Source organism: Strigops habroptila, chromosome 14 (assembly GCF_004027225.2).
Source record: "Strigops habroptila isolate Jane chromosome 14, bStrHab1.2.pri, whole genome shotgun sequence".
NCBI lineage: Eukaryota > Metazoa > Chordata > Aves > Psittaciformes > Psittacidae > Strigops > Strigops habroptila.
This window is the reverse complement of record NC_044290.2, coordinates 3,485,951-3,510,381: the sequence shown is the minus strand read 5'-3', so window position 1 is coordinate 3,510,381 and position 24,431 is coordinate 3,485,951. Positions and strand designations below refer to the sequence as shown.

Below are 24,431 nucleotides of genomic sequence, written 5' to 3'. Positions count from 1 at the left end.
GCCAAACCCAGTATTTTCAGGCAAGTGAAAAAGCTAAAAACTAAACCACCCTTCAACAGCCAAAATCTCAAAAAATGGACTACAATATTCCTTTTCTTTTTAATAAAAAGGGAAACTATAGAATAATGTGCAAACATGTTAAAAGGGAAATAAAGACACAGTTAAAAGGGAAAATGTGACAGGGGGGAATGTTTGAAGACGTGATGTGCAAAATCTGTTTCTCCCTTAGATAAAGAACCCCCAGCCCCTGCAGACCTGTTGTAAATCTGTAACTATATAAGTACAATGATCTTTACCCTCCTCCCCCCCCCCAACCAAAAATAAAGGAGGACTGTGAGCTTTGGCAAGTTAAAAGCAATAATAAGTCAGGCTACAAATGATCTCAGTGAATAATTGGGAGACATCAAATCTAATAATAGTAATAGTCGTGGTTTGAGCCCATCAGAAATGGAGTATTCTCAGAAGATCCGTAAGGCTGATAAATGATCAGGACCTGAAGAGCTGTCAAGGAAGATGAAATGGTTGTAGAGAAGTCAATGAATTACTTGCATTGGTATTTATTTGAAAGGATGTTGGGAGGGTCATTGTTATAACCATTTGTTATGGTGAGGGACAAAGAAAGCAAGGATGGTGAGGTTTCCTATAGATCATCTTGATTTGGGATAACTTAGGTTAAATTTTAACCAAGATACTACTGAAACAGTTGTCTTGTATTCCTGCAAATTCTTCAGATAGAATTTATAGGATGAACACAAAATACAATGATTTGAATTCATCTTGGCCTGAGTTTACAACTTCTTGAGAACAAAATTAATGCATATGAGAAACGAATACAGGATGTGTTTGATCAGAGAAAGAAAAACGGTTGGAAAATACTGCATTCACTCCTGATCTTTAAGGTTCCAAATTGATTCTTTCTGAATTTTCATTGCTTGCTATTTTATTTGTCACTGGTTTCAATTTTGGAACAGTTTTTTTCAATGCTTTTATTACAGCCGCCTTTTTTAGACGTGAGATGGAGAAAGTTAGCAATAGAAGTATGAATTATTTACCTTCCTAGATAAACTTTTACCTTATTGAAAAGCTCTTCCCAACCTTTATTCTTATCAGGGAGAAAGAACAAGAAACACAAGAAGAGGAACATTTGATGGAAGAAAAGAAAAAGAAAAAGCAGGAAGAAAAGAAAAAGAAGGAAGGTGCTCAGAAAAAGGTTTGTTTTCAATGATATATTCACTTTTATGTGTAACATACTGACACTGACTCTGCAGCCTTTACTTCTGTGAGTAATTGTGACACAAGTGACCAGTCCTGTTGACTTTGAGTGAGGCTGGGCTCAGAAAATTCCTGCAAAAGCAGTTGTGGCAGTTTATTAGCACTCCCCAAGCTCTTACCATCTCCTGATGTTACTGCTCCCACCACTGTCTCACATGAACATGCCTCTTCCATGGCAATGCAAAGTCAGCTGGATTAGTCTCCACTGGTACTGAAGTGGCTTAAGATTCTGAGGCTGTTGCACATTTTGTGTGGTGTGCATTTTCCTGCCTCATTTTCTGGATTAAACAGTTTTAATCTTAAATAGCCCTTAGGAGGTGGGTAGGAATTGATCACTGTCTTTTCCAGTGTAAAAATTATTTGACATCAACAAAGTGGGTAGATTCTGAACAGGTAAAAAAAAAAAAGATGGGTCTTCATAAAAGTGTGCACTTAATCTGTGTAGGCTAATAGTTTGTATGGGTTCAAAGGGATACTGCACAAAGTCAGGGAAGTTAATTTTTTGAGTGTTAAAAAGTTCATAACTGAACTGTTTGATTCAGGAAGCCTCTGAAGTGGGAGAAGGCTGGGGCCAGACTGCTCTCCAGGTTTTGTACTGTCTCTTTGGCATCAGTTTTCCTTACATTCCTAATACCTGGAGTTAAACTAGCATTTCCAGTCCTTCATTGGAGCTGATGCCTGATTCATGCTAGCAGTTTCTCCAAAAAGTTAGGCCCGAAGCCCTATAATTGTTAGGTATCATTTTGAGTATAGACAAGTAGTTGATTTGTTTTGTTCTTTTCTTCTTTCAGGCTGCTGAACAAAAAACCAAAGGTAAAGTCACGTTTATTCTTTGTGAACCCTTTGATATTTCTGTAAGTTTGTTTAAAAACTGTGCTTGTACTCTTTATTCTTTGTGTCATTTTAAGGGGGAGAGTGTATCTTATTAGGATAGTTTTGTTGGAGAAGCTGGGTATATGTTGGGATTCTAAGCATAAGCTTTTCTCTTTGCTTATCTTGCTGGGTATCATGTGGCACGCTTTTGACAGGAATATATGGACTAAATTCCTGTGAAACATAACACGTGTCATCTTTTGTCTCAGATTGAGATGGATGTAGTTTTCCATTTAGTTGCTACTAATTATTTATCTATCTCAAAATCAACTAATTGCCACCCAGAAGGGTCAATCTTTCTTCCTGCTTGTAGGATTCAACTCAGTTTAGTGAGTAAACTCAACTCATGGAACCTATGAGAAAGTTATTTTCCCAACTGCCTTTTATTCCCTTCTGTGTGGATTTTCTGCTTGGTAAGTGAGTTAAACTGGTCTGCAGCATGGCCCAGGAAGCAGCAGAGATACACAAAACATTTTCCTCTCTGTGGCAATGAACTCTTAAGTGTCCTAGGAGAAATGTTAACAAAGCTATGGCCTTAAAAAAGGCAAGGAAGAGAGTTGAGGTGATGCCTCTCTTCTGGCTTACAGGTATTTTGTCTAGTCTGTCCTTTGATTCACATGACAGGACACAGGACTCAGGGCTGTAGAACAGTTCTGAATGAGTTAATACACACTTATTTATTGCTGGGTAATTAGGTGACAGACAGGCAAGTAGAGCTTCCCAGATTCCCAAAGACTGGGAATTAGAGCAGAGCCAAGCCTAACATATGGGGTTGACAAAACAACTTATGTTTCAAACACTTTTTATGTGTTCATAGAGCAGAAATTAAGTATTGCTTCGGTAATACTGAATTCAGAAAGATAAAGTTGTAACTACGCGATGAAGAAACTGTAACAAGTGATTTATTGTAGCTGTCCTTTTCTTTCTACATTTTTCTTATGTAGAAAGTGTGAAATGAGAAAATTTTAGTCTGAATTTTGTTTCTTCTGCCCTGTGAGATCTCATGTAGTTTGTAGCAGTGGATTTTGCTTTCAGAAGAAAGCAGCCCACAGCTAAGCCCCTCAAAATCTGAAGTACATGAAGAAATTCAGAATTTAGATACATTAGAGCAATTTCTATCTAAATGGAATATTTGGTTCCACAGTATTACATGTTTTGTTCTCTGTATAGGCTTGTTCCTGTATGAAAAGGTTTCACTGTTCTATAAAGTTCATTTTCATGTGTTAATACAGTGGCTCTTCGTTTCTGTTGACACCGAAACAGACAGTGCCTTCTGCCTTCTCCTGTGGGATATTATTGTTTCAGCTTTGGTTTGCATTGCTTGAAAATGGCAAGTTAAAGTTTTTGAGGGTAGCATGAGAGTAACTGCAGTTTTTCAGGTACGCTTGAGAGTTTGCTTCCTGAAAGTTTGAATTTTTTTTGGTCCATTATCCCTATATTTAAGCATCCCATGCTACTGCTGTAGAATAGAATTGGAAAGAAGTCAACAGGAAATAAAGGTAGTTATGTTAAAGATTAAGCAGTTCTGGCTTTTACTATTCATCTATCGGAAGCAATAATTCACCTTTTTGTAGTTAGACTTCATTGGAAAGAGTTGGCCTGGCCTGTAGAGAAGCCAAACCTCTCCTGTTCATGTGCAGTGCAGGGGGCAGTGATTATTTACAGTCCTGTGGATGAACCACCTTCTCTTTTCCTTTAGCGGGCAATTATTAGTTGCTTTACAGATTGGTCTGTGGGAATGTTTTATTTCCACTTCATTATACTGTTCTCTTACATTTAGCTTGAGGAGGGATGTACAGAAGATTATGCTAGGTAGCACGAGTGTCTTAAAATATAGCAATACTCAAAATTAATAAGAGGAAGAAATTGACTGAATGTTTTTCATAGACTATTTGACGATGACTGTAAACTTTACTGCAGCACTGCACCAAGTATTCTATTTTTATTTTCAAGGTTGAGTGACAAATGCTACTAGAACTAAAAGGCAACACAGGCATTATTACTGATTTCAGTTGATTTATTTCATATCTAGGCAATTAAATTCATTCTAAAGACAGGACAACACAGTAAAACTGGGGGTACTGACTGCAGCAGGTACTGGGTGCCAATGGACAGGATGTACTAAAGCTTAAAACTGGGGTGGGACTGAACCTTTTGCTAAATATCCCTATTGCCAGTTTTTGGTAGGTAGGATCTTTATAAATATGACTTAATGTAGCTGCTTGTGGTAACTTAAAAGAAGAAATTGCTTCCTTTTCTGTATGTGTCATTCAGTTCTGCAGCTGGGTTGCTATAGCAATGGGAGATGCTTCGGGTCATACAGGAGAAAAATAAGTTATACAACTGGAGATGGGATATGGAAGGGTTTCAGCTGATGGGGGACAGTATGTTTATACTGTTCCTTCTTTGCTCTCAGCAATATTTTTGAAGGAGGTGGCGCTTTCTTGGAGTAGCTAGGAATGGACAAACAGTGGGAGATGTGATGGTAGGAAAGCTTAGCTCTTCCATTTGGCTTCTTCTGTACTTGAAACCTGTGCTGTGATGAAGGTATTTTTTGTTTTTTAATGACTATTAAGACTTAAATGTATTTCTCTAGCACAATGGGAAATGTGGATCTAGTGTCCTATCTAACAATTAACTCCTATGCTTTGTATGTGTAGTTACAATTGGTTGTAGGGTGATACGGGCTGTTGCATGTTCAGTTGCGGAGGCCTCAGGAAAGAGAAACTGGTAAGGAGGAAAGAGGTTTCGTCTGTGTGTGTGTATATGTGGTGTGTTGTCAGTTAAATATTGCTCTGAGGCCTCAGCCTGAGCTGAATGTTTCCATTAGTGATGTGGAGCACAAAACCCTTCCAAAATAAACAGGCATTTCCACCAACAGAGGAAAGGTATGTGGCTGCTGCTGAAGGTACTGGTCCAGGGGTAGGAAGTGCTCCCTTACGCAGCTCTGGCCTCTATTTAAAACAATTTAAATTATTCTTTCTGTTTAAACAAGGATCCATGTCTTGAAGTCTTCTCTACATAACAGCTTCTTCAGCTTCTGATGGGTTTTTTTCTGCAGCATTGTTTGCCAGAGTATTTTTGTTAGGCTGAATCTTTTATAAATACCCTGTTGGCAACAATTCTAGGGAATGTGTGAAAGGAAGAAAGATTGAAGAGCTGATAAGGAGCTGAAATGTTTCTCAATTACTTGAAAACAAATGAAAGTAGTCTTCCTGTTCAGCTGGAGAGGAGCACTGCAGAATGAGATGAGGTGGGAAATGAACATGGTTTTATTGCGCGCTGCGTATTGTACTTCCACGTTACTGTTCTTTTATGGTAATTCTTTTGAGAACAGGACTATTGAGCACAACCTGTTAGTGTTTATTTTAACCGTGTAAACTCTTGCCAGTTGATATGCACTTGATGAAGAAACTTTGTGTATAAAAGCTTTTGTAATGAAAACATTGAGCTGTAGCTACCAGTAAGAGTTTTGGACTGTGTGGTAAATAGTCCCTAGTATGGTAAATGGCTGTTATTAATAACTACAGGGGGCTTTAAGAGCTACGCTTGTGATAAATACGATGAGGTCAGGTATTTTGCTGCCTCTGTTTCCTCTAGCCATCTTGCTGCAAGTTTAGTCAGCGCAGCTGTGATGGGTTCCTGGGCTGCTTTACTCCCATCCCAGCTGAATTCTACGCGCTTTGTGTAAAACAAAATTCAGGTGCTGGTAGAAAAGAGCTTAAATGTTTTGTTACTCAAGCAATCCACCATAGTAATTGGAAGGCAAAGTATCTGTCCAGTTCTCCAGCATTACCTACAATGGAAGCAAGTGTTAAATGTGTAAACATAGAAGTAAAAAGAGTTAAGTGTAGACCGTTTTTAGTCTAAGAGAAGATTTTGGTAAATATTTTAGTAGAAATGTTAGTCTGGAAAATATTGTTCTCCCTTTAGTCTAAACCAGAGATGGTCAGTCTGCCTTTTTGAAATTCTTGATCGTCATAGGTCTGTCTTTAGCATGTTCAGGGCATGTGACTTGGAAGAGATGTGGGCTTTCCAAGGGGAAAATGGGAACTTCAGCTCACGGTTTATGGGATGAAGCAGGATGGCAGAAGCTGTAATAGCTGCAATAATCCTGGAATTCAGCAGCCTGCTCAGCGCTGGCTGTCCTCTGTTAAAGTGGTACAGTGAATCCTGAGAGGAGCATCATTCCCTTCCATTTGTGGTCTGTTTCTGGAGCTTTCCCTTCCCCCAGGCTGTCTGTACCGTGTGCCTTGGGGACTCCTCACCGAGTGATGATTTTAATATGCAACTTGCAGAGTCAGGAAGGTTGTTTGCAGACTGAGAGATTATTCTACTAAGGTAGAGGCTTTAATGCATTTAATTTTGGGGCGCTTCAAAGAACAGAAAGCATTCAACAGTATGTGGTTGATAAACCATTTGTGGTGTCACAAATGTTGGTTTGCTTTTTTGAGCTTCCTTTTAAAATGTGCATAGTGTTTTTATCCTACAAGCAGTACTGTATATTTTCTCTGGAGGAACATGCTCAACTGTATTGTGAATGGGAGTTTTAAAAGGAAAAGAGTGGATAAAAAGCTCTGAGATCCCATCCCCTGCTCTGGCATTTCTGTTTGGATGACAGAAGTAATGGCATACCTTTCTTCAAAGCCAGGTATTTTCATTTCCAAATCAGCTGCGTAGATGGTTGCATAGTTTGAAATTGATTCCTCACTTCCCCTGCCCAAATGGGCTGTTAGAAGGTTCTCTGCTTGTACATGTTTGGATGTGAATTACTTTCCTGTAGCCTACACTCAATTCAGCTCATAGAGAAACGCAGTTTTATGTGCATTCATAGTGTCCTCTTTCTGCCTATGGTGGATTGTTACTGATGTTTAATGGTAGTTCCATAGAAAATACCCCATCCCTGGCAGTGTTCAAGGCCAGGTTGGACACAGGGGCTTGGAGCAACCTGCTCTAGTGGAAGGTGTCCCTGCCCGTGGCAGGGGGTTGGAACTGGATGAGCTTTAAGGTCCCTTCCAACCCAAACCAGTCTGGGATTCTATGAAATAAGGAAAACTCAGTATTTTAAGTAGGATTATGACAATATGTAACACAACTGGTTTTCTTAAAATATGTTTTGAGTTTTTCTGGTTTGTGTCATGTTATTGTAGGAGCTAGCAGAGGTTTTTACCTAAGATTAGGAGATGTGTTTCAGCCTACAAATCAGGTATGATTTACAACAGACTTACAACCTCTGACTCATTTGAGTATTTATAGTTTCTGCTTGAATATCTGCTGCTGCCATCTTGTTAGTTAAGTGCTGTGTTTGTACTGAACTGTGGAACGTTGTACTCACAAAATGTGTCATAAATCATCATTGCAGAAGGAGGGGGGGCACTGTAATAACTGTTTCAATTAGGTCTTAATATGTAGTCGTTTGATAACCTAATGATAACCTATTGTCATATGTTAAGGTTTTATAACACAAAAATATTTTCTTTCTGATAACCGTTGTCATGGTGGTGTTTTGCTATTACAAGTATCTTTAAACAAACATGGATTTGTTCTTATAACAGAGATATCGCTTCTCTGATAGAGAAGTAATTATGTTTTTACAATCTGCAAAGAATAGAGTGTGAGGATAATTCACAGAGTCCCTGCCATAGTACTGGGTGGAAAGGAGGAGAAAATACAAAAAGATGAGAGCAGTCAGGGGGAGAAATTTGCATATTCCAGGAGACAAAGCAAGAAGAATGAGCTGGGAGGCTTGGAGTTAACTAGTACAGGGCAAACTTTGGTTTCCTGCTTGCTGCTCCAGGTGGGATGGCTGTGACAAGCCATCTTGAGTTTTTGGTGGCAGTAGTTCAGTGTTACTTAACACACTTTTTGCTCTCATAAACGTTAGCAACATTATGAGTATCTTAAAATGCAGTTCAAATCAACTTTGCCATTTTGAAGTGAAGGAGAAAAAAGTAACAAGGAAGTGCATGGATAATGTTTACACTGCAAGCTGTGTTTGGCTCTGTGAGCGTTTTCTGTGTTGGACTTTCTGGTTTGCTAGTCAAAGGTGTCCAACTGGAGATTAACGGTGGTGTTGAGTACTGTTGACTTTTTGCAGGAGAGAGCACTTTTCAAGGCTGGACACCCTGATCTCTACAACCAAGGAGTGTCAGTTCTGAAGGTTTAAGCCTTCTGTAGCTCTTGTGAAGCTGTAGACTCTTTTAGCTTTCCATAAACACTCTTTTCAGACAACGAGGCACCAAAACAATTAGTACATGTTTCTGGCAAAAACTTGTAAGGAACAACACACACACATACAAACCTCCAGGGTTATTTGACAATAAAATGGAAACCATGAGAGAGACTCTTCCTGAGGTGCTCCTCTCCTGAGCTGGATTTACAGTACAGCTGCCCCCTGAAGAGATGCAGAGCGCTTTGGCGACGTGTCCTAGAGTTGCTGCTGCTTCTGACCACTCAAGTAGGCACCTCCAGTCCTGTTCAATGGTTGCCTTGTAAGCTCTGCAGATTCCTCAGCTGGACATAGAAGAGTAGGTAAGAGCTTAAATCAGAGATCCTTGATATTATTAGCATTCCTCAGAGGTAGTTTTTAATCTCCTTAGAGATAGTCAGTTATAGTTTGCAATCATGCAAGTTCAGGCATGTGCTTATAGTAGAAATACAGACAGAATATTGCTCTAGTCTTCTACGTTGTTTGCTTTTTCTCAGTTTCCTCAATTAGGAAATGATCTGGGCTTATCAGATTGAGGATGGCAACAGCCTGACCTGTATATATTTAGTTTTAAAACCGGGTGAAAATGGGAGCTTTCAAACACTGTTATTTTTCAACTGTTCTAAATGTTGTAAGGGTCGATACCCTGCTTAAAGGCAGTAGGACTACATGTTCTCATCAGATTTCTCTTTACATTGTTTGTTGTCGAATAAATTTCAAGCCTGGGACATTATCTCTACAAGAGTACTCCATGAAGAGAGAATAAGAACAAATTAGATAACACCAGTTGGGCTTTTCTCATCTAGACCTAATTGGCAGGGTGCCCCTTGGTGGGTAATGCCTTTCAGATAAATCCCTGGCTTGCTTTCTGAAAAACAAAACAACTGCCAATACAGTTGTTGACAACTGTATATTATAGAATATAAATTTTAACACAGCTACACAAATGATAATAGTGGTAGTTAGGATCAAACGGCATGCTGTTTTATGGTTATTTATCTGCCCGCAGTGGGTGCTTTCATACTCCACGATAGACTGCTTTTTTGTTAACGGGCATTGCCTAATGCAGTGTGTTTAAGCATGTAGGCTGTGACACGGTCAAACTGCTGCACTTGCTGGTATCACAACAGGTCAGACAATAGTGTATATTCTGTTCTATCAGTTTGCTTATCAAATAACTCTTTTCCAGTTATTAATAGAATGTTGTCTGATACTTGTCGATCAGACCATATAATAGTAGAGACCAGATGCATTTTTCCAGTTTAACATGCCAGTGCCATGGTCTGCTTCTGCTGATAGTAACAGATGCAGAACACTCACCCTACACCTCTCAGCTTTCTTATCCAGCCAGCAGAGTCCAGGATTTGTTTTCCTGGAAGTGGCTTTATGGCACAGCTCACCTATTTTACCAGTGTGGTCCTTTCCTTTCTGAATTCCAGCCTGTCATTCGCTTTCACCCTTATTTTAAAGAAACACACGCATGAAGGCAGCTTCTTGTCTGCCTTAGGGGCTGTCTGAGGTCATTCTTTCATGGAAAGCTGTCAGCTGCTGTGATGCCTTCTTCATGAAAACTTATCAGCTTTGATTTGCCTGCAGTGTCCTGACCGCTTCCCATTATTAGATTATCATCTTGCTACCTGGAGGAGGCTTGTATCACATATAGATATCCTATCTAAAAGATCTGCAAACTGTGAGCTTGAAGAGAGCTTACAGTTACATCAGGAAATGGATCAGCTTGGTTTGATAATAATTGTTTTGAGATACATGCCAGTTTTCTACTGTTACTTGGTCCCTTCCTTGGGAAGGATGAAAGCAGCTTTGAACTGTAACACTGGTGCATGCTGTTGGGGCAGTTACTTTACAAATGTTGAACAGGGTTATCTTGGGAAAACGAAGGAAATGAAAACGTGTTTTGATTCTTTTACACTGTGTGTGAAGCCTTTGGCCTGAGGGACTTCATGTTCTCCTGTTGACTGTCTGCTGTTGACATTCCTCTACTCTGAGAACCTAGGCTGCCTCTTGACTTCCCTTGTGTTTTGCTAGATTATTGTAATGCTTTTCCTGAGTTGTTAAAGGTGGTAGCCCATACTTTACAAATCCTACAGGACTGCTTAAAATGTCTGTTTAACCAGCTCACGCTTGGTAAATGCTCTGAAGCATTCTGGTCGGGTTTGCATCATGCGTCTCATCAGTCAGGTTATTCCTGAACTGGTTTAGGCAGTGTAGTGTGCATTAGCATCCAAAGAGGTGGTTACTCATGAGGTGGATTGTAGATCCAAGATCACCATGAGAGGAGGTGATTTTCCTTTCAAGCATCCTGCCCTAGCTTTGTGGCATGGCAGCAGTGGCTCATACTAAGCAGTCTTGTGGGACCTGCGTTTAATAGCACCACTAAATGCTTTGGACGCTCCTCAGCTGCCCTGAGCGTGTCAGCAACTATTATTACTGTTTGCCCAAAGGGAACAGTTGAACTTGAGGCATTATTCAAGCTCCCGATTGCCTCTTCTCATGTTAACAGAAGTAGTTTTCCTCTGTCTTATCACAGTTTCCTGAAGATTCATCTTCCCGTTTCCAGGATTCTCTTAGTGTTTCTGACATAATTTCCAGTGTGGCTGCTTCTGCTGTCTCTTTTTTTCAGCAGTCTTTATGGAGCCAGACTATCAGCTTTCCAAGGCCAGACAGGCTCTCATGAACTCCTGTTTTGAAGAACCTGAGTTACTACGCTCCAGAACTGTCGAGTCCTCAGCTCCATTAAAAACTCAGATGCCACAGTGAAGCCTTAGAATCGAAGGACTACATACATGCCTTTAGATGAGCAAAAAGGGATTGTCTTCTCCATCCTCCCCCTGTCAAACAGGCCAAACAGATGTTCATGAGAGACGTTTTGATTATTGTTGGAAAGTTGTCTTCATGCTCAGCCTGAACAGTCTTTCCTATAACTTAAGGCCTTTCTTTCTTGGCTGATTTCTCAGTATGTGGAGAGCAGATCTTGGCCCTCCTCTGCAAACATGAGCATCAAGCAAGAAAGTGAAATCACGTCAGAATTTCACCTGTAGATGTATGACTTGTTCTTCTAAAAAGAAGAGCAATAAAGAGAAGGTGAGTAGAGAGTAAAGGTAGTTTTGCATATTGCTACAGAACTGACTGTTGAGAGTTTTGAAGGTACAATAGCAATACACTTATCAAGTTGAAAGGTCAGTTTGAAAATGTTTTAAAAAGGCCAAAATTCTAAATTACTTTCTCCTGTCTTAGCTATTCTCACTGTCTCTTGATGGGTTTGTAGTGTCCTGGCCATTCAGATATATTTTTGTGCAGTATTTGGGTAACAGAGTCAATTCCATGAGCACGTGCAGTGTTTTTCCAGTTTGGTCCCTGAATACTAAAGTACATTTTAACTATGAAGACTTTGTGATTTGGTGCCTTGTTATGGCTACTCAGACTTTTAAGTTAGAATTAGGTTTTGGGGTTTTTTTTTAATTTCTGGATAACAACTTTGATATAGAGTAACCATGAACAGTGAAATCCATAATCCCATTTCACTGGTACCCAGAATGTAGGTGGGATGTAAAGCTTACCTTGTTCTGCTCCGTTGGGTTGTTGCTGCATTAACGTGCCCTTGCTTTCCTCATTTGCTTTTATGCCTGTTTTCCAGTTGAGACTCAGAAAATGTTTTAAGACTTATTTACCATATTCTTTTAATGGAAGAACTGTCTTTCCTGTGGGTGTTTAACAGAACATGAACTGAACCTTGCGCTTGGGCTCATGTTGTGGTCATCAGCATGGCCAGTGGTAGATACGACAGTACCATGTGCTCCCCCTGCTGTTAATAGCTGCCTTCTCACACGGAAATGAAGTTTCTTTCTCAAAACTAAAGTCATAACGTGGTTTGTAATTCTGAGAGATGATTAATGTTAGATAGGGCCCATTTTTGCCTGAAGTATCTTGGCAAGTCTTCAATGAGTAAAAGTCAGGGTCATCTGGACAGCGTTAATACCATCAGGTGGCAATTATAACTTGCCCTTTATTTACACTGGGAGCTGAGGGCATTTAGATTTGCCTCCCAGCTGACTATCCTACTCAAATGTGCAAGAAACTACTTTAAATAACAAAGTTAATAATACATTATTAGGTAAATCTGTAATGCCGTTAAAAGAGCTGTTATTTTTGCAGCCTGCCCAGGCAGGCTTGGCATTTTCCTCTTTCTTTGCACTTGGATTTAGTGCAGAAAGTTTTCTTTTTGTCTGCAAAAAGCAGCAATACAACTCTTTGGAAACTGGACACCATCACTGAAAGTGTGGCAATTTACCAAAAGCTTGAGAGTGTGTATGTGTGTGGAAGAAAAACCTTAGGGTGTCACATATTCAACCAAGCTGTATTTCACAGGTGAACAGTTCTTATAATGCTGGTGTTCTTTCTTTTGGATAAGTCTGAGCACTTCTGTATGAAATAAACATGTGTTATGTATGTGGAGTAATTAGATATTCCTTCTGAGTAAAGGGAAGACGTGTCTAAAATAAACTGAGCAGAATTTTTGAATTAAAATGAAGTAATAATATTAAGTTATTATTAGTAATCTTTATTAAAACATCTTTAATTTCTTTTTAACATTCATGTAATAGAATCTGATTTACTGGGAGTGGCATTTAATTAATTTAATTCAATTTAGAGAGTTAACTCTATTACATATTAGTACAGAAAATTACCTCTGAACAGTCATTTCTCACTGGTGACATGCAATAAGTTAATTTAGCTGGGAGTTGGTTTGGGTGCATTGTGAGTTCTTGGTGAAAGTTGCTATGGTGACAGCCCCATCAACCAGAGCTGTCATCTCCAACAACAAATACCCCAGCTCCGCTTGGTGCGGTGACACTGCTGCTGCCAGGCTGTAAACACGCACAGATGGATCCTCTCTGCTCCCTGCTTGTTTCTCATCCTGGTCTTTTCAGTGAACTTGGTCGTTTAAATCCTCAGTGATGCCAAGGCTGCATTGCACGGAGAAGGGAAAAGCCGCCTGAGGAATGCTCAGTCATTGACAGACCTGCTGCGGCTGTACCCTTCCCACAAAAGGGGTTTTCTCTCAGACTCTGTTCAACAAATTGAACTGAGGTTGGGCTTTTTTTTTCTTTCCAGCTTCATCTTGGCTGCAGTGAAACGATGGCAGAATCCCAGTCAGGTTTTAGTTTGCTTTTATTGAGGAAATTTTCCCGAAGAATCTGAAAAGCAGCAGGTCTGCAAACGGCTGGAGCTGCCTTCTTCATGTGTCTGAATAATTTAAAGCCTGTTTTTCATATGTGGCATTAATGCACAATGGCACTGGAGACATAAAAAATCTGTTCAGCTTAAACTGAATTAATGAAGAGTTTTTCTTTAGATTCTGTGTTGAATCTGAAATGAAGAGTTTGCTTCAGATTCTCCTGCCACGGGCAGGGACACCTTCCACTAGAGCAGGTTGCTCAAAGCCTCGTCCAACCTGGCCTTGAATTTAGTTCGGTTTATCTGAGTAAAGGCTCATTTTTATGGAGGGGCGTCACATTCTTTATCAGCCACTCATTTCCAAAGGCAGAAGAGTGACATTTCCATAGGGCCGCTTGTCTTTTCCAATACTAGGGACTGCATCCAAAATTGGATGTTTTTCTTTATATAAAATCTGTGAAGTTTTGTAGGTACAGTCTCAAATGGTAACAATGTCCCTGTGGGTTTTGTATGTCTTTAAGAACTTACTTCCTCAAAGCCTTGATTCTCCAAACAATCTTGGTAGAAATTAAATATAGATGAACACATCCTCAGTTAGCCCAGTAAGGATTCAGACTTTGAAATATAAGGCCAGAATATTTCAGGTTTAGCTTTCTTTGAGTTGGCTGCATACAGAGTTTCTCTGGGTGATGCTACCTGAGACTTGCAATACATCCACGCTGCAGGTCCACACTGGACTCACTGCTGGCACTGCTGACTGATTTAAATGAATAGCTCAGGTATCTCTACACTATCTTTAGGACTGTAGTATAAACATACTTCTAAACCTTCTTTTGAGATAGAATGTGAACTGGAAGGGTTATGCCAAAATTACAGAGACCTTTTACTAGTTGCTCACAAAGTTGTTACTATTTTAGTATCACACATAAAACACTCATGTGGTATAATAAATGTACATGACAGTAGAGTCAAGGCTTGGTGTTTACACAGGACTCTAGTCAAGTTCATGTGTAGCAGCAATCCATGATAGAAATGCTGGATTTATGAGGTATCCCTTTACAGTACCCAACCACTTTTATATTTAAAACTGGAAGCATTTACACTGTAATTCACTCTCTTTAATCCCTAATGGAAGAGCTGCCTTCAGCTTCTCTTTAGTCCTGAGCAGCCGTACGGGGTGAGCTGGGCCCTCTGGGCTCTGAACGGATTCTGCTGCAGGAGGGCTGGTTCTAACAGCAGTTGTTTGACATGGAGTAGGCACGAATGACAGTTCCTAAAGCACAGGTTTGTTTATAATAGGCTCTTTTGCCTCTGCTTACTTAAATATAAACCCCGCAGGTTAATGTGTAAGATGGTTATCCACCAGATTGCCCTGCTTTCTGACTTGTTTTAAGCAAGTCTCAAGGCTTGTCCATGTGAACTGTAACCTGTAGATGTGGAACTGTTCAAAGCTCTTGTATACAGTAAACTGATCGACACAGAGATAATTCTAGTTATCAATTACTTGTATAATTGTCAAATACTAGTTACTGTGAATCTTCATATTTATCTGTTTGTGTGAATGGTTTAACAGTGATGGGATTTCTGCTGTAAAGAATATCTCCTGTTCAGTCTGTGCCTGGATGTGGCCTGGGGAATGAAGCAAAAAGAACGTTGCTGGTGTGATGACATAGCACCTTCTGTAAATTTGTTAAAAAAGAACCCCAAAAAACACCACAAAACCCACAAAAAAACCCCAAACCTTTTGAATGCGAAAACTGTGTATAAACCATTGTGTAATGAGATTAAAGGCACACACCTTAAAATTAAAGGATTTGATTCCTACTTCTGCCCAGACTTCTTATGTGGCTCTGTATGAAGTTACTGAATCTGTTATTAGATGCTTGGATTTCCCACTAGTACTCTCAGTGATGGTAGTGTTAGCATTGCGTAATTGAACTCCAAGCTGTTTCCTCTCTCTCTGACTCTTACATTGTCTGGTTACTGATGGGAGCAAGACTTGGGAAGTATTTGGAGGGTGAGCACATGCTTGTGGCTTGTACCTGATATGTAAAATGGTGTAATCCTTCCCTGTGCTACTGACTCGTTGAGATTGTGTTTGTGAGACTCCTGTATCCTGTTGGTGGGCTACAACTTCATGTGTTTCCCTAGCGACTCTTTTTAAAAGCAGTTGGTTGAGTTTAAGTTTCTGAATGCTCAGGGAAGGAGCACGAGACCTGGAATCTAGCTGTGAAGGGGGCTGAGCTTGCTTATAGGAAAGTCTTCTATCAGAAACCTGAACAAACTCTGCAAATGTTTCGAAACACCAGCTGAGCAATCCCTCTCTTCCTTCAGAGCTGCCCTCAATTCATTGTAGAGTAGTAGTTTCATGCACAAGCTAATTCACCTCAGCAGTGCCTCTATCTCCTTTCTGTCCTTTTTAGACAGTTCTTAATGCCGTTGTTTCTTAATATTATTAACACAAGTGATTAAAAACTTCCAATAGCTTCATTGTTTTCTTTTTGGGATAGGCGAGTTGCCTTACTAATGTCAGTGTATTGTCCTGCTCTGGAGGTGGGAATTGAGTTAACAGGAGTCTGAATTTAAAGCTACATGTATGACAACATGTTAAATGAAATACGCCCGTGCTGAAATGTCAGAGGCTTCAGGACAAATATAGTCTAGAGACCAGCTTCTAGCAGGATGGATTTACTTATTTATTTGTCATTGTTTTAGGGTGGGTACAAATGTAGACAAGTCTCTGTGTAGTGAAATGTACCTGATTAATACTGGGGTTTGAGTTACATGAATTCATAAGTGCGGCTTCACATCACCTGTAAGTGGAGAACTATCGCTTGAAAGAAGACAGAGGAATTGTTAAGTTCACCTCCTGAAGGAATGCAGCTATAATTTAACTGTTCCATTACCCAGAATCTTGGTTCATAACTTGGACTTTCAAGTTTGAGGGCTGATGTATATGGTCCAACTTCTACTCATCAATTAGGCTGTGGTAACCCCATGTGTGTGCAGTCAGAGCCTTCAATAAACAGGAAAGAGTGTGACTTGCAGTGAAAAAGCATCATATTTGCTTTGGATTATCAATGTATTGTTGGTGCCAACCTATCAACCTAATTAGGTGTACCATTTTTAATGGCACAGCTAATTAATTGTGAATTGAAAATCAGAATTCTAATCAGTGCTAACAGGGAGGAAAGCAGTGAGGAAAATACTAAAGCTGTAAAAAGTGTAAGTATTCTTCACAAGGTTGCTGCATGTGAGACCTGACTGAATAATGTAGAATGGGATTGAAGAAAACTTCTAAAACATATGTTGAATCACACAAACCAGGTTTTGTAGCTTCCAAAAGTATTTGGCAGTGTCTGTGCTGACAGATCTGAAAGAAAAAAATGCAGATGCTGTTCCAGAGAGGGAAACAAAATGTAGTATCTGAGCTGTGAAGTATGCAAAGATCTATGTTTTTATTAGGAGCTTCTCCAATTCCGAAGAGAAAAGTAAAATCCAGGTTTGTATCAATAGAGGTGGGCTGGGATTATTTGCTGCACATTAGATCAGCAGCTGGGTGGGCTGTGATGGGATACAAAGAGGATGCAGACCCACTTGTGGTGGAGGGATAAAGTGTCATTCCGTATTCATACAATTCCACGTTCATGTTAATCTAGAACAGAATGGAGAGCCTCTGGACAAGTGGGGCTGATGGAAAGAACACGTTTTAAACATTTAAAAACCAGCTGGAGAGAGTGCTGTGGCTTTTTTCTTTGTCATGGCTGAAGGACGTGGGAGAGCTGAGTAAGATGGATTTGGAGCTCCATTTTACATTTAGGATTGTGGAAAATAATGCTAGAAAGGTTTTTGAGAGGTCATCTGTTCCACCCTCTTGCCCTGAGACAAGATCACCAAACCTGTATCATGTTTGCAGATAACCCTTAATCATCCTTATTGTTAGAAATGTAAATCTTAATCTCCCTGGCTGCTATTTAAACCCAGCAAGCCTTGTTTTACTGTGGGATGGAGCAAATTATTTCCTCCTTCTCCTTTGTATTTTTTTCTTGTTTTGCATGCTCAGTGTCTTCTAGACTGAACTACTTCTTTGCCTTCTGTCTGCTGTGGTAGTCCATGTTTCCAGATTCCTGTTTCCTTTGTACTTCTTCCAGGTGGTCCAGCTCTTTCTTGAAGACAGATGATCAGCTCTAGGTACAAGCACTGCCTTAGTGAAGGCTGTAAGATGCCAGACTGAAGTAGAAGGATTACTTTGGGCCTTGTAGCTGGTTATTTATTCCATTACAACATTTGTCTTCTTACAGTAGCCTGATCTTTTTACTTCAGTTTGTGATCTGCTGAAACACTGCATCTTCTTCAGCAGAACTGCTGTTGGGTGAGGTGTTTGCTGTTCTGCCTTTAATTCCTCCTGCCTAATAACGTGACTTTCCTTACTGAATTTCAGCTGCTTTTTTCACACCACTTCTCTCATTTATCATGGCTGAGTTCTGATCCTATCACTCAGCAATCTGATCACCCCCATCTTCTCTCTCCCCAGCTTGGTGTCATTGGCAGATTTAATATGGATATTCTCTAGTCCATCATCCACTTGTTAATGAAAGAACAATGTAGGCTTGGATCAGGTCCCCGTGGAATCTATTCTGAAGCATACTTCTGTTTTGACAGCAAACCATTGATTCTCCCAGAGAATATTTCAACCGGTTTACATTTAGCTCACATTTCCCCAATTTGCTTATGACAATACCAAGTAAAAAGTCATGTCAGAAACCATGACAAAGTTAAGATGCATAGAGAGAGCTTTGGATAGTGAGACACAGGTGGAAAATGTGAGGAAATGGAGGACTTGTTTGGACTGAAGCAGATGACTGGATCTAAGCGGAGGGAGGAACAAATGAGTGTCAGGGTAGGTGTTAGGGGATTTGTGGTGTTGATGGAGTCCTGAATGTTTCCCTGTTTCAGACCTTTGCATAAAGCCAACAGTTAAGAAGGTAACACCTGTAATGAAATGAAGTAGGAAGAAAACCAGAAGATGATGAGATAAAGATGGTAAGAGCTAACAAGGGCTGGATTTAGGGAAAGCTTGGCTATCTCAAATGGTTCTGATAAAGTGGGTGTATTGAGACACCAAGTTCTAGCGAAGGAAATGCCCTTAGAAACCTCAGAAGTTCTTACAGCTCCGTTTACAGAGAGAAATTGGGCTGAGAGGTGCCATGGAGAGGGGCAGGTATCAAGAGTGGGGCAACGGTGGGTTTATTAAGACACGCTTGAAACATGCACGTCCTGGTGGGAGGACCCTGGCACGCAGAGAGAAGAGAAGAAGAAGGGGAAGAGAGTAAATGGTGTGAATGTGGGTAGGGTGGTGTGTGGAAAGGATGTGGAATTGCCTGAGAAGACACAAGGACAACAGGTCTTTGTGACTAAGCAGCTCACAAACTTCAGTGCTAGTGATTTGGGGAGGTCTTGTTTGCATGGCCTCATAACATGCAGAAAGACATGAGGCCCTTACATTGCAGGTATAGTGTGTGTTCTTCCATCAGTAACTGAGGCAGGATCTGTTTATAACTTGCTAATTCAAATATTTAAATTCCTCCATTAGTCCATGATTTATGAAGCTATTATTTGTTTCATTTTTCCTGTTAATTCCTGTTAATTTTCCCCAAAAGATTCCTACTCTCTTTGTTGATATCGCTGTTAACTTCTGCAGAAATAGTGCAGGCTCGTAGTAGCTTTAGAAATACTCTATATAAAACTATGGAAAAATGCTCTAGTAAATAGATTTTTCTGGGTACGTTTTTGGCCCAGTTTCCTAAGGAAATTAAGCTTATGAGATGGGGTTGTATTCCTGTCTCAGTCTCCCTGTTTAGCTTTAGGCTGATCCTCACCAAATTTGGTAGGAGGTCCACAGAGATTCCTGGAGGTGTGCACCTGCGTGCAAAACAGCTCCTTATTTAGTGCCATTTATTCCCTTTCCATCTGCTGAGGTCTTAAGTGTGAAGTTAATGGTTCTGTGTTCTAGGTAGCGTGCCAGCTGGCAGTGGGGAGCTTTGGACAACCCACAGGACTGCCAACACCGATGTCTGTTTAAGAAAAGTTGGTTTAGTACTTCAAAAATGATGATATGCAGCCGAATGGAATACATTTTCCAGCTTGCTTTAATATCTCGATGGTTCTAGCAGATCGAGGAATAAAGATTAAAATAAAACGTTTAATTTTTAATGGGGTAATATGGGAGTCTCACTGTTGGGAAGATGATTTGTGACTGGCTCATCACTGTGAGCCCTGTAAGTTCATATGATGTCCTCATAAAATAGTGGTTTCCCACAGATGATTGTAAAATCTTTCTGGATGACACATTTTCAAAGGTTTCTCAGCATCAAAATTAGGAATTAATTATGGTGGATAGTTCCCTGCTAACCTCACGCAGTGATCGTATGGCTGAATACAGTTACAGAATACATGATGCTCATATCTTCGTGAAGCCTGTGAAGTGTGTTCAGGTGAGCAGATCAGGCTGGGAGCTGCAGGGTTTGAATTCACCCTTACATAGGTACCTTCTCGTGCAAACCCAGAACCATTTGTGCATGGTTGGAGAGCTCCATCAGCCAACAAACACATTGGTAAACATCACTGAAACATTACTCCACAACAAGCAGAAAAGCCTTCACCTGTAAGTATGTCCTGAATAAAATATCTCTTTCTTGAAAGAGATTCTTAAAACCTGTTCTTTTTTCTGCTGTTGTAAAAAGCCTTTTCGGTTGTGATTTGGGTTTAGGCTGGTGCAGTTCTATATGGGTGGATTCTGAGCTTTGATTCCTTTTTCTTTTCTGGAGTTGCAAGCTCTGCCAAGTTTCATTCATTATGCAGTGTGTAACTGCATTAATAGTTTTAATCGGTTGCATTATATATAAAACATTAATAGTTTTAAGAGGTAACATGTAAGCAATAGCAATTATTAAGAACTAAAGCCAGGTTGGACAGAGCAACCTGATCCGGTGGAAGGTATCCCTGCCTGTGGCACAGGGTTGGAACTGGATGAGTTCCATTGGGTTGGAACTCAAACCAATCTGTGATTGTATGAGAGCTGGTTTGTGGAGGCGTGAGGCTGAGGCTGGCTGTACAACCACACTGTGTACCATTGCTGCTGCTAAAGCAGAGGAGACTGGAGCAGGGATGAGGGATTGGATAGTCTTATCTTTTCAAGGAACTTCCTTCATTATCTCCTACCACTAAATTACACAAAATTGGGTTGTTGAAGATGGTCGAGAAATCCTAACAATTGATTTAAAGGTTTTCCATGAACTTTGCAGCTTGCTCTAAATTCCAAGCCTGACTTGAAATTTCCTAGTTATAAAGTCAAGTTCTGTGTACAAGGACTAAATTGGTAGAAGTGAGAGAAGTCTGTAGAGACTGTTGGAAAAAGAGGTTATTAGAAGTGGGGTGTTGAAAAACTGAAGAAGGAGGCAGGAAAGGTTGCAAAAGTCAAGAGAAGGAAGTGGAAAGGAAACGTCTGGAAGAGGAAGTAGAAGATGCGTTGTCGTCAGTTAGGAGGTCAAATGGCAAGGGGGGGGAATAAAGTTAAACTGGGAAAAGACTTTGTTCTGAGTATTGGATAAATGATACGTTGAGGAATTGGTACAAAATTGAAGGATTTCTTTAAATAAAAGGTGTTAAAGTTCTAAGGCCATCATAACACATACTTTTTCACTTTTAACCCTGAATGTGGGCTTTGATGTTAAATTGCAGCTTCTGGTTACATTTTGCCATTTTGGGTAATAGTCAAAACTAATTTTGGGATTCTCTTGGCTTTAGATTGTAACTTTTTTGCATTTTTCTTTCAGGAGGAGTTTGTGTATTTGGAGGAAGGGAAGGTGCAAACAGAAAATTACCCACTTTTGTATAGAAACATTGGGAAGTAGGGTTTTGTGCGATAGTTTACTGAAATACCTGTACTTTTGCCAGTAGATGTCACTGTGGATAAAAAATACCAGCGCTTAGTAGACAAAGGAGATAATTTGCTAAATGAAAATTCATCCTTTGAAAGTAGATTGGGGGGGCAACATTTTTTTCCTAAAGGAGGCCTTTTTTCACCATATAAAAATGGGTTTCTGACTAATCAGGACATCTGGTTTTGCCCACTACAATCCTGTATTTTTGGGTTATCTTCACCCGACTTGGGTAAGTTCATGGCTTTCTGTCTGACTTCAGAGTGGGGGTTTGTGTATGAGCGTGCTCCTGATGGGCTTGATTTTGAAAGCATTTAGTGTTTGGAGGTTGCTTTAATAAGCAGCAGTCGTCACTGCAGTGTGTATGTGCGGGGAATTGGACATGGAGGAAGTGGCTTCATTAAGGTTGATTTGGAGGGGGGAGCAAAGATGAGGAAAAAAATTGCCCATATGATTGGCTGGGAGAATAGCTCTGAATTATGGGATCCATCTGTTTCCTGTAATGAATTCATAAACCCATCAAACAATGACCTGAACGAATTGCTGAAGGAAAAAAATAATACACTGGCATGATATGTTTAACGCAGTGAGGCATTGGCATTGTATAATCAAAAATTCTTCTCACATCCAGCACTTTGTAATGGAGCTGCTGTGTTTAATAGAAGCTGTAAATAAATCCTGTCACAGTAGCAGCCAAGAATGCATTTCTGGGTTTAACTGTTTCTCTTCTGGAATGTCTGGTCCTTGAAGGCTTTAGAAATGCAAGTTTTATAAAGGAGCGTGGGGGCTTCTGAAATATAGAGAAATGTTAATGAGGTGAATGAAAGGAAAAAGCTGCCATAAATCAGTATTATGTGGCTTAACCAGTTTCTTTCATTTATGCATGTTCTTTCCTTATGTCATAGAAATGTACTTAAAAGCTATTGTTGTAATTGAAATCTGTTAGACTGATCCTATTCATTATATTAATAAAATCCACCTACAATTGCTTGTAACACTTTCTTATGCAGTTGGGATTCCCGAGATTGTAATCATCAAAAAGCATATGGAGTAATTATTGGATTTGTTTGGGTAAAATTGGATTAACAAGTTTAGATACCATTAAGTACTGATAATTATTACAAGCAAGCTCATTGTTTAGCGTATGTACAGCTCTCAATGCAGAATAAGCAGATACCCATCACAAACATCTTAAGAGCAAGCAATCTCAAGGCTTTTATTTTACTCCTTTAATTGTAGTTTTGCAAGAGGCTTTCTACTTAAATGTTTGTGCTACTTAATCAATGTGCTAGTTCTGAAAATCACTTTGTATTCAATCCTTTCCCCCTCTTATATTTTGAACAATATTTTTTGCATTAAAGCAAATTTCACCGTTAAGGCTAAATTTTAATGCCTGGGTTTCACACAGCTGCCAACCTCCCATTAGCTGTGACAGTGCATGACTTGAGGTGCAGGGGTGGGCAGGCTGCTCTGGCGGGACCGTGAGAGCTCTCTCCAGAGTGGCAGCTTGGCCCTTGGGGCTGATTAAGTGTCGAGAGCACAGAGCAGCAGCGGCACAGGCAGCCCCTGCTGACTGTATGCAAAAGGTTCCTGTCTGCTGGGCTTTTTTTAGGATGCAGTTGGCTACAACATGACGTCTTTGTACATTGCGTGTTCTGCAAGGGATAGCCATAGTCTCAAAATACATCCCTGGGAGGAAGGAGAAGGTTTAAGAGGCTTGTAAAGAGGTTCTTAGAGCAAATATCACATGACAGTTAATAATTAGGAATCTAATGTAGACGCTTTGAAGGGTAGGTGTTTCTCACAGTGCATAGCAAAGGGAAATTGCTGTTTAAACATTGCTGAAGATGAGACTAATAAATAGGTGTGAGGGTTTTTCAAAGAATACAGTCCTATTGTCTTTGTAACATATATTCCGCAAATATTAATGCTGTATTTAAAGGCTAATTTCTAGCCAGATACAAAGCTGGAATTTGGGAATCAAGCGTGTTCCTATGATGTTGTTCACTCTTTTTGCTTTATGTCCTTTCAGTAGTGTAATTAAACGGTTATTTTCTAGCTACCGTGATTTGTATACACAGTATTTGTGTAAGAGCTTCATTGAACTAGTCTTAGAGATGTTGATGTACAAAATAAAAGCCACGTTGCTGTGTTGATTGCAGAAAACCCAGTAATGCTAACATGCAGAAATGTTATTCTAAAATCTGGTGGGTTTGATATTTTAATTTGCTTTGTTCAGATACGTAGAAGGAAAGATTGTTTTCCAACACTGAAATTGGGTTTCTCTGGCCACACCTCTGCAATGAAGCAGCTTTGTTAATTTACACTAAAGTAAAGGGTGTTGTGGACTCTATGACTTGCATTAGTGATGGTTGCATTCATATATATGCACACCTATTTGGAAGTATCAGATGTGATAGATGGATGCAGTACTGAGAATATAATGTTTTCTAAAAAGCAGCCTGCCTTGCTCTGTGAAATACAGAATCCCAGACTGGTTTGGGTTGGAAAAGACCTTGAAGCTCATCCAGTTCCAACCCCCTGCCACGGGCAGGATGTTTCCAATTAATTAATATTCCTTAAGAAAATTTTGGAACCAGGCAAACATTGACTCTGCTGGCATTGTGCCATTAGTGGGTTTAATTCTCTTGTACACTTCTTTAGTTCCATGGAAAAATCACTCCTTAGTTTAACAAAATAATAAGTATTAGAGAAGGCTGCAGTTTGTCCCTTTGCCATGTGTTTGTCCCTTCCAGGCTTTTCCCCAGCTGACCAGGACCTCGGAGTACTTTGGTGTTGGATGGCCAGAGCTGAGCTGGTCAGGGAGAGGCATTTGATGGCAACTGAGGAGCAGTCCCCATCCTCACCTGGCCATGGCTTCTTGCCTGACCCCTCTGCCTGCTCTTCCCTGGTGTTCCCTCTGCTCTGCTGGCACAAGGGCTGGG

The 24,431-nt window shown here is 40.1% G+C and overlaps 1 protein-coding gene across 9 annotated transcripts in view; it reads left to right on the top strand.

The window, feature by feature from the left end:
• The window catches only part of TNRC6C (trinucleotide repeat containing adaptor 6C), a 101,187-nt gene that overhangs the window by 19,229 nt on the left and 57,527 nt on the right, over positions 1–24,431 (top strand). For all 9 annotated transcript variants that reach the window (XM_030506608.1, XM_030506610.1, XM_030506606.1 and 6 more), the window contains exons 2-3: positions 1,111–1,210; positions 2,064–2,085. In XM_030506608.1, coding sequence (XP_030362468.1) covers positions 1,148–1,210; positions 2,064–2,085 — 85 coding nt within the window. In that variant the 5' untranslated portion in view covers positions 1,111–1,147. The remainder of the gene's footprint in view (positions 1–1,110; positions 1,211–2,063; positions 2,086–24,431) is intronic.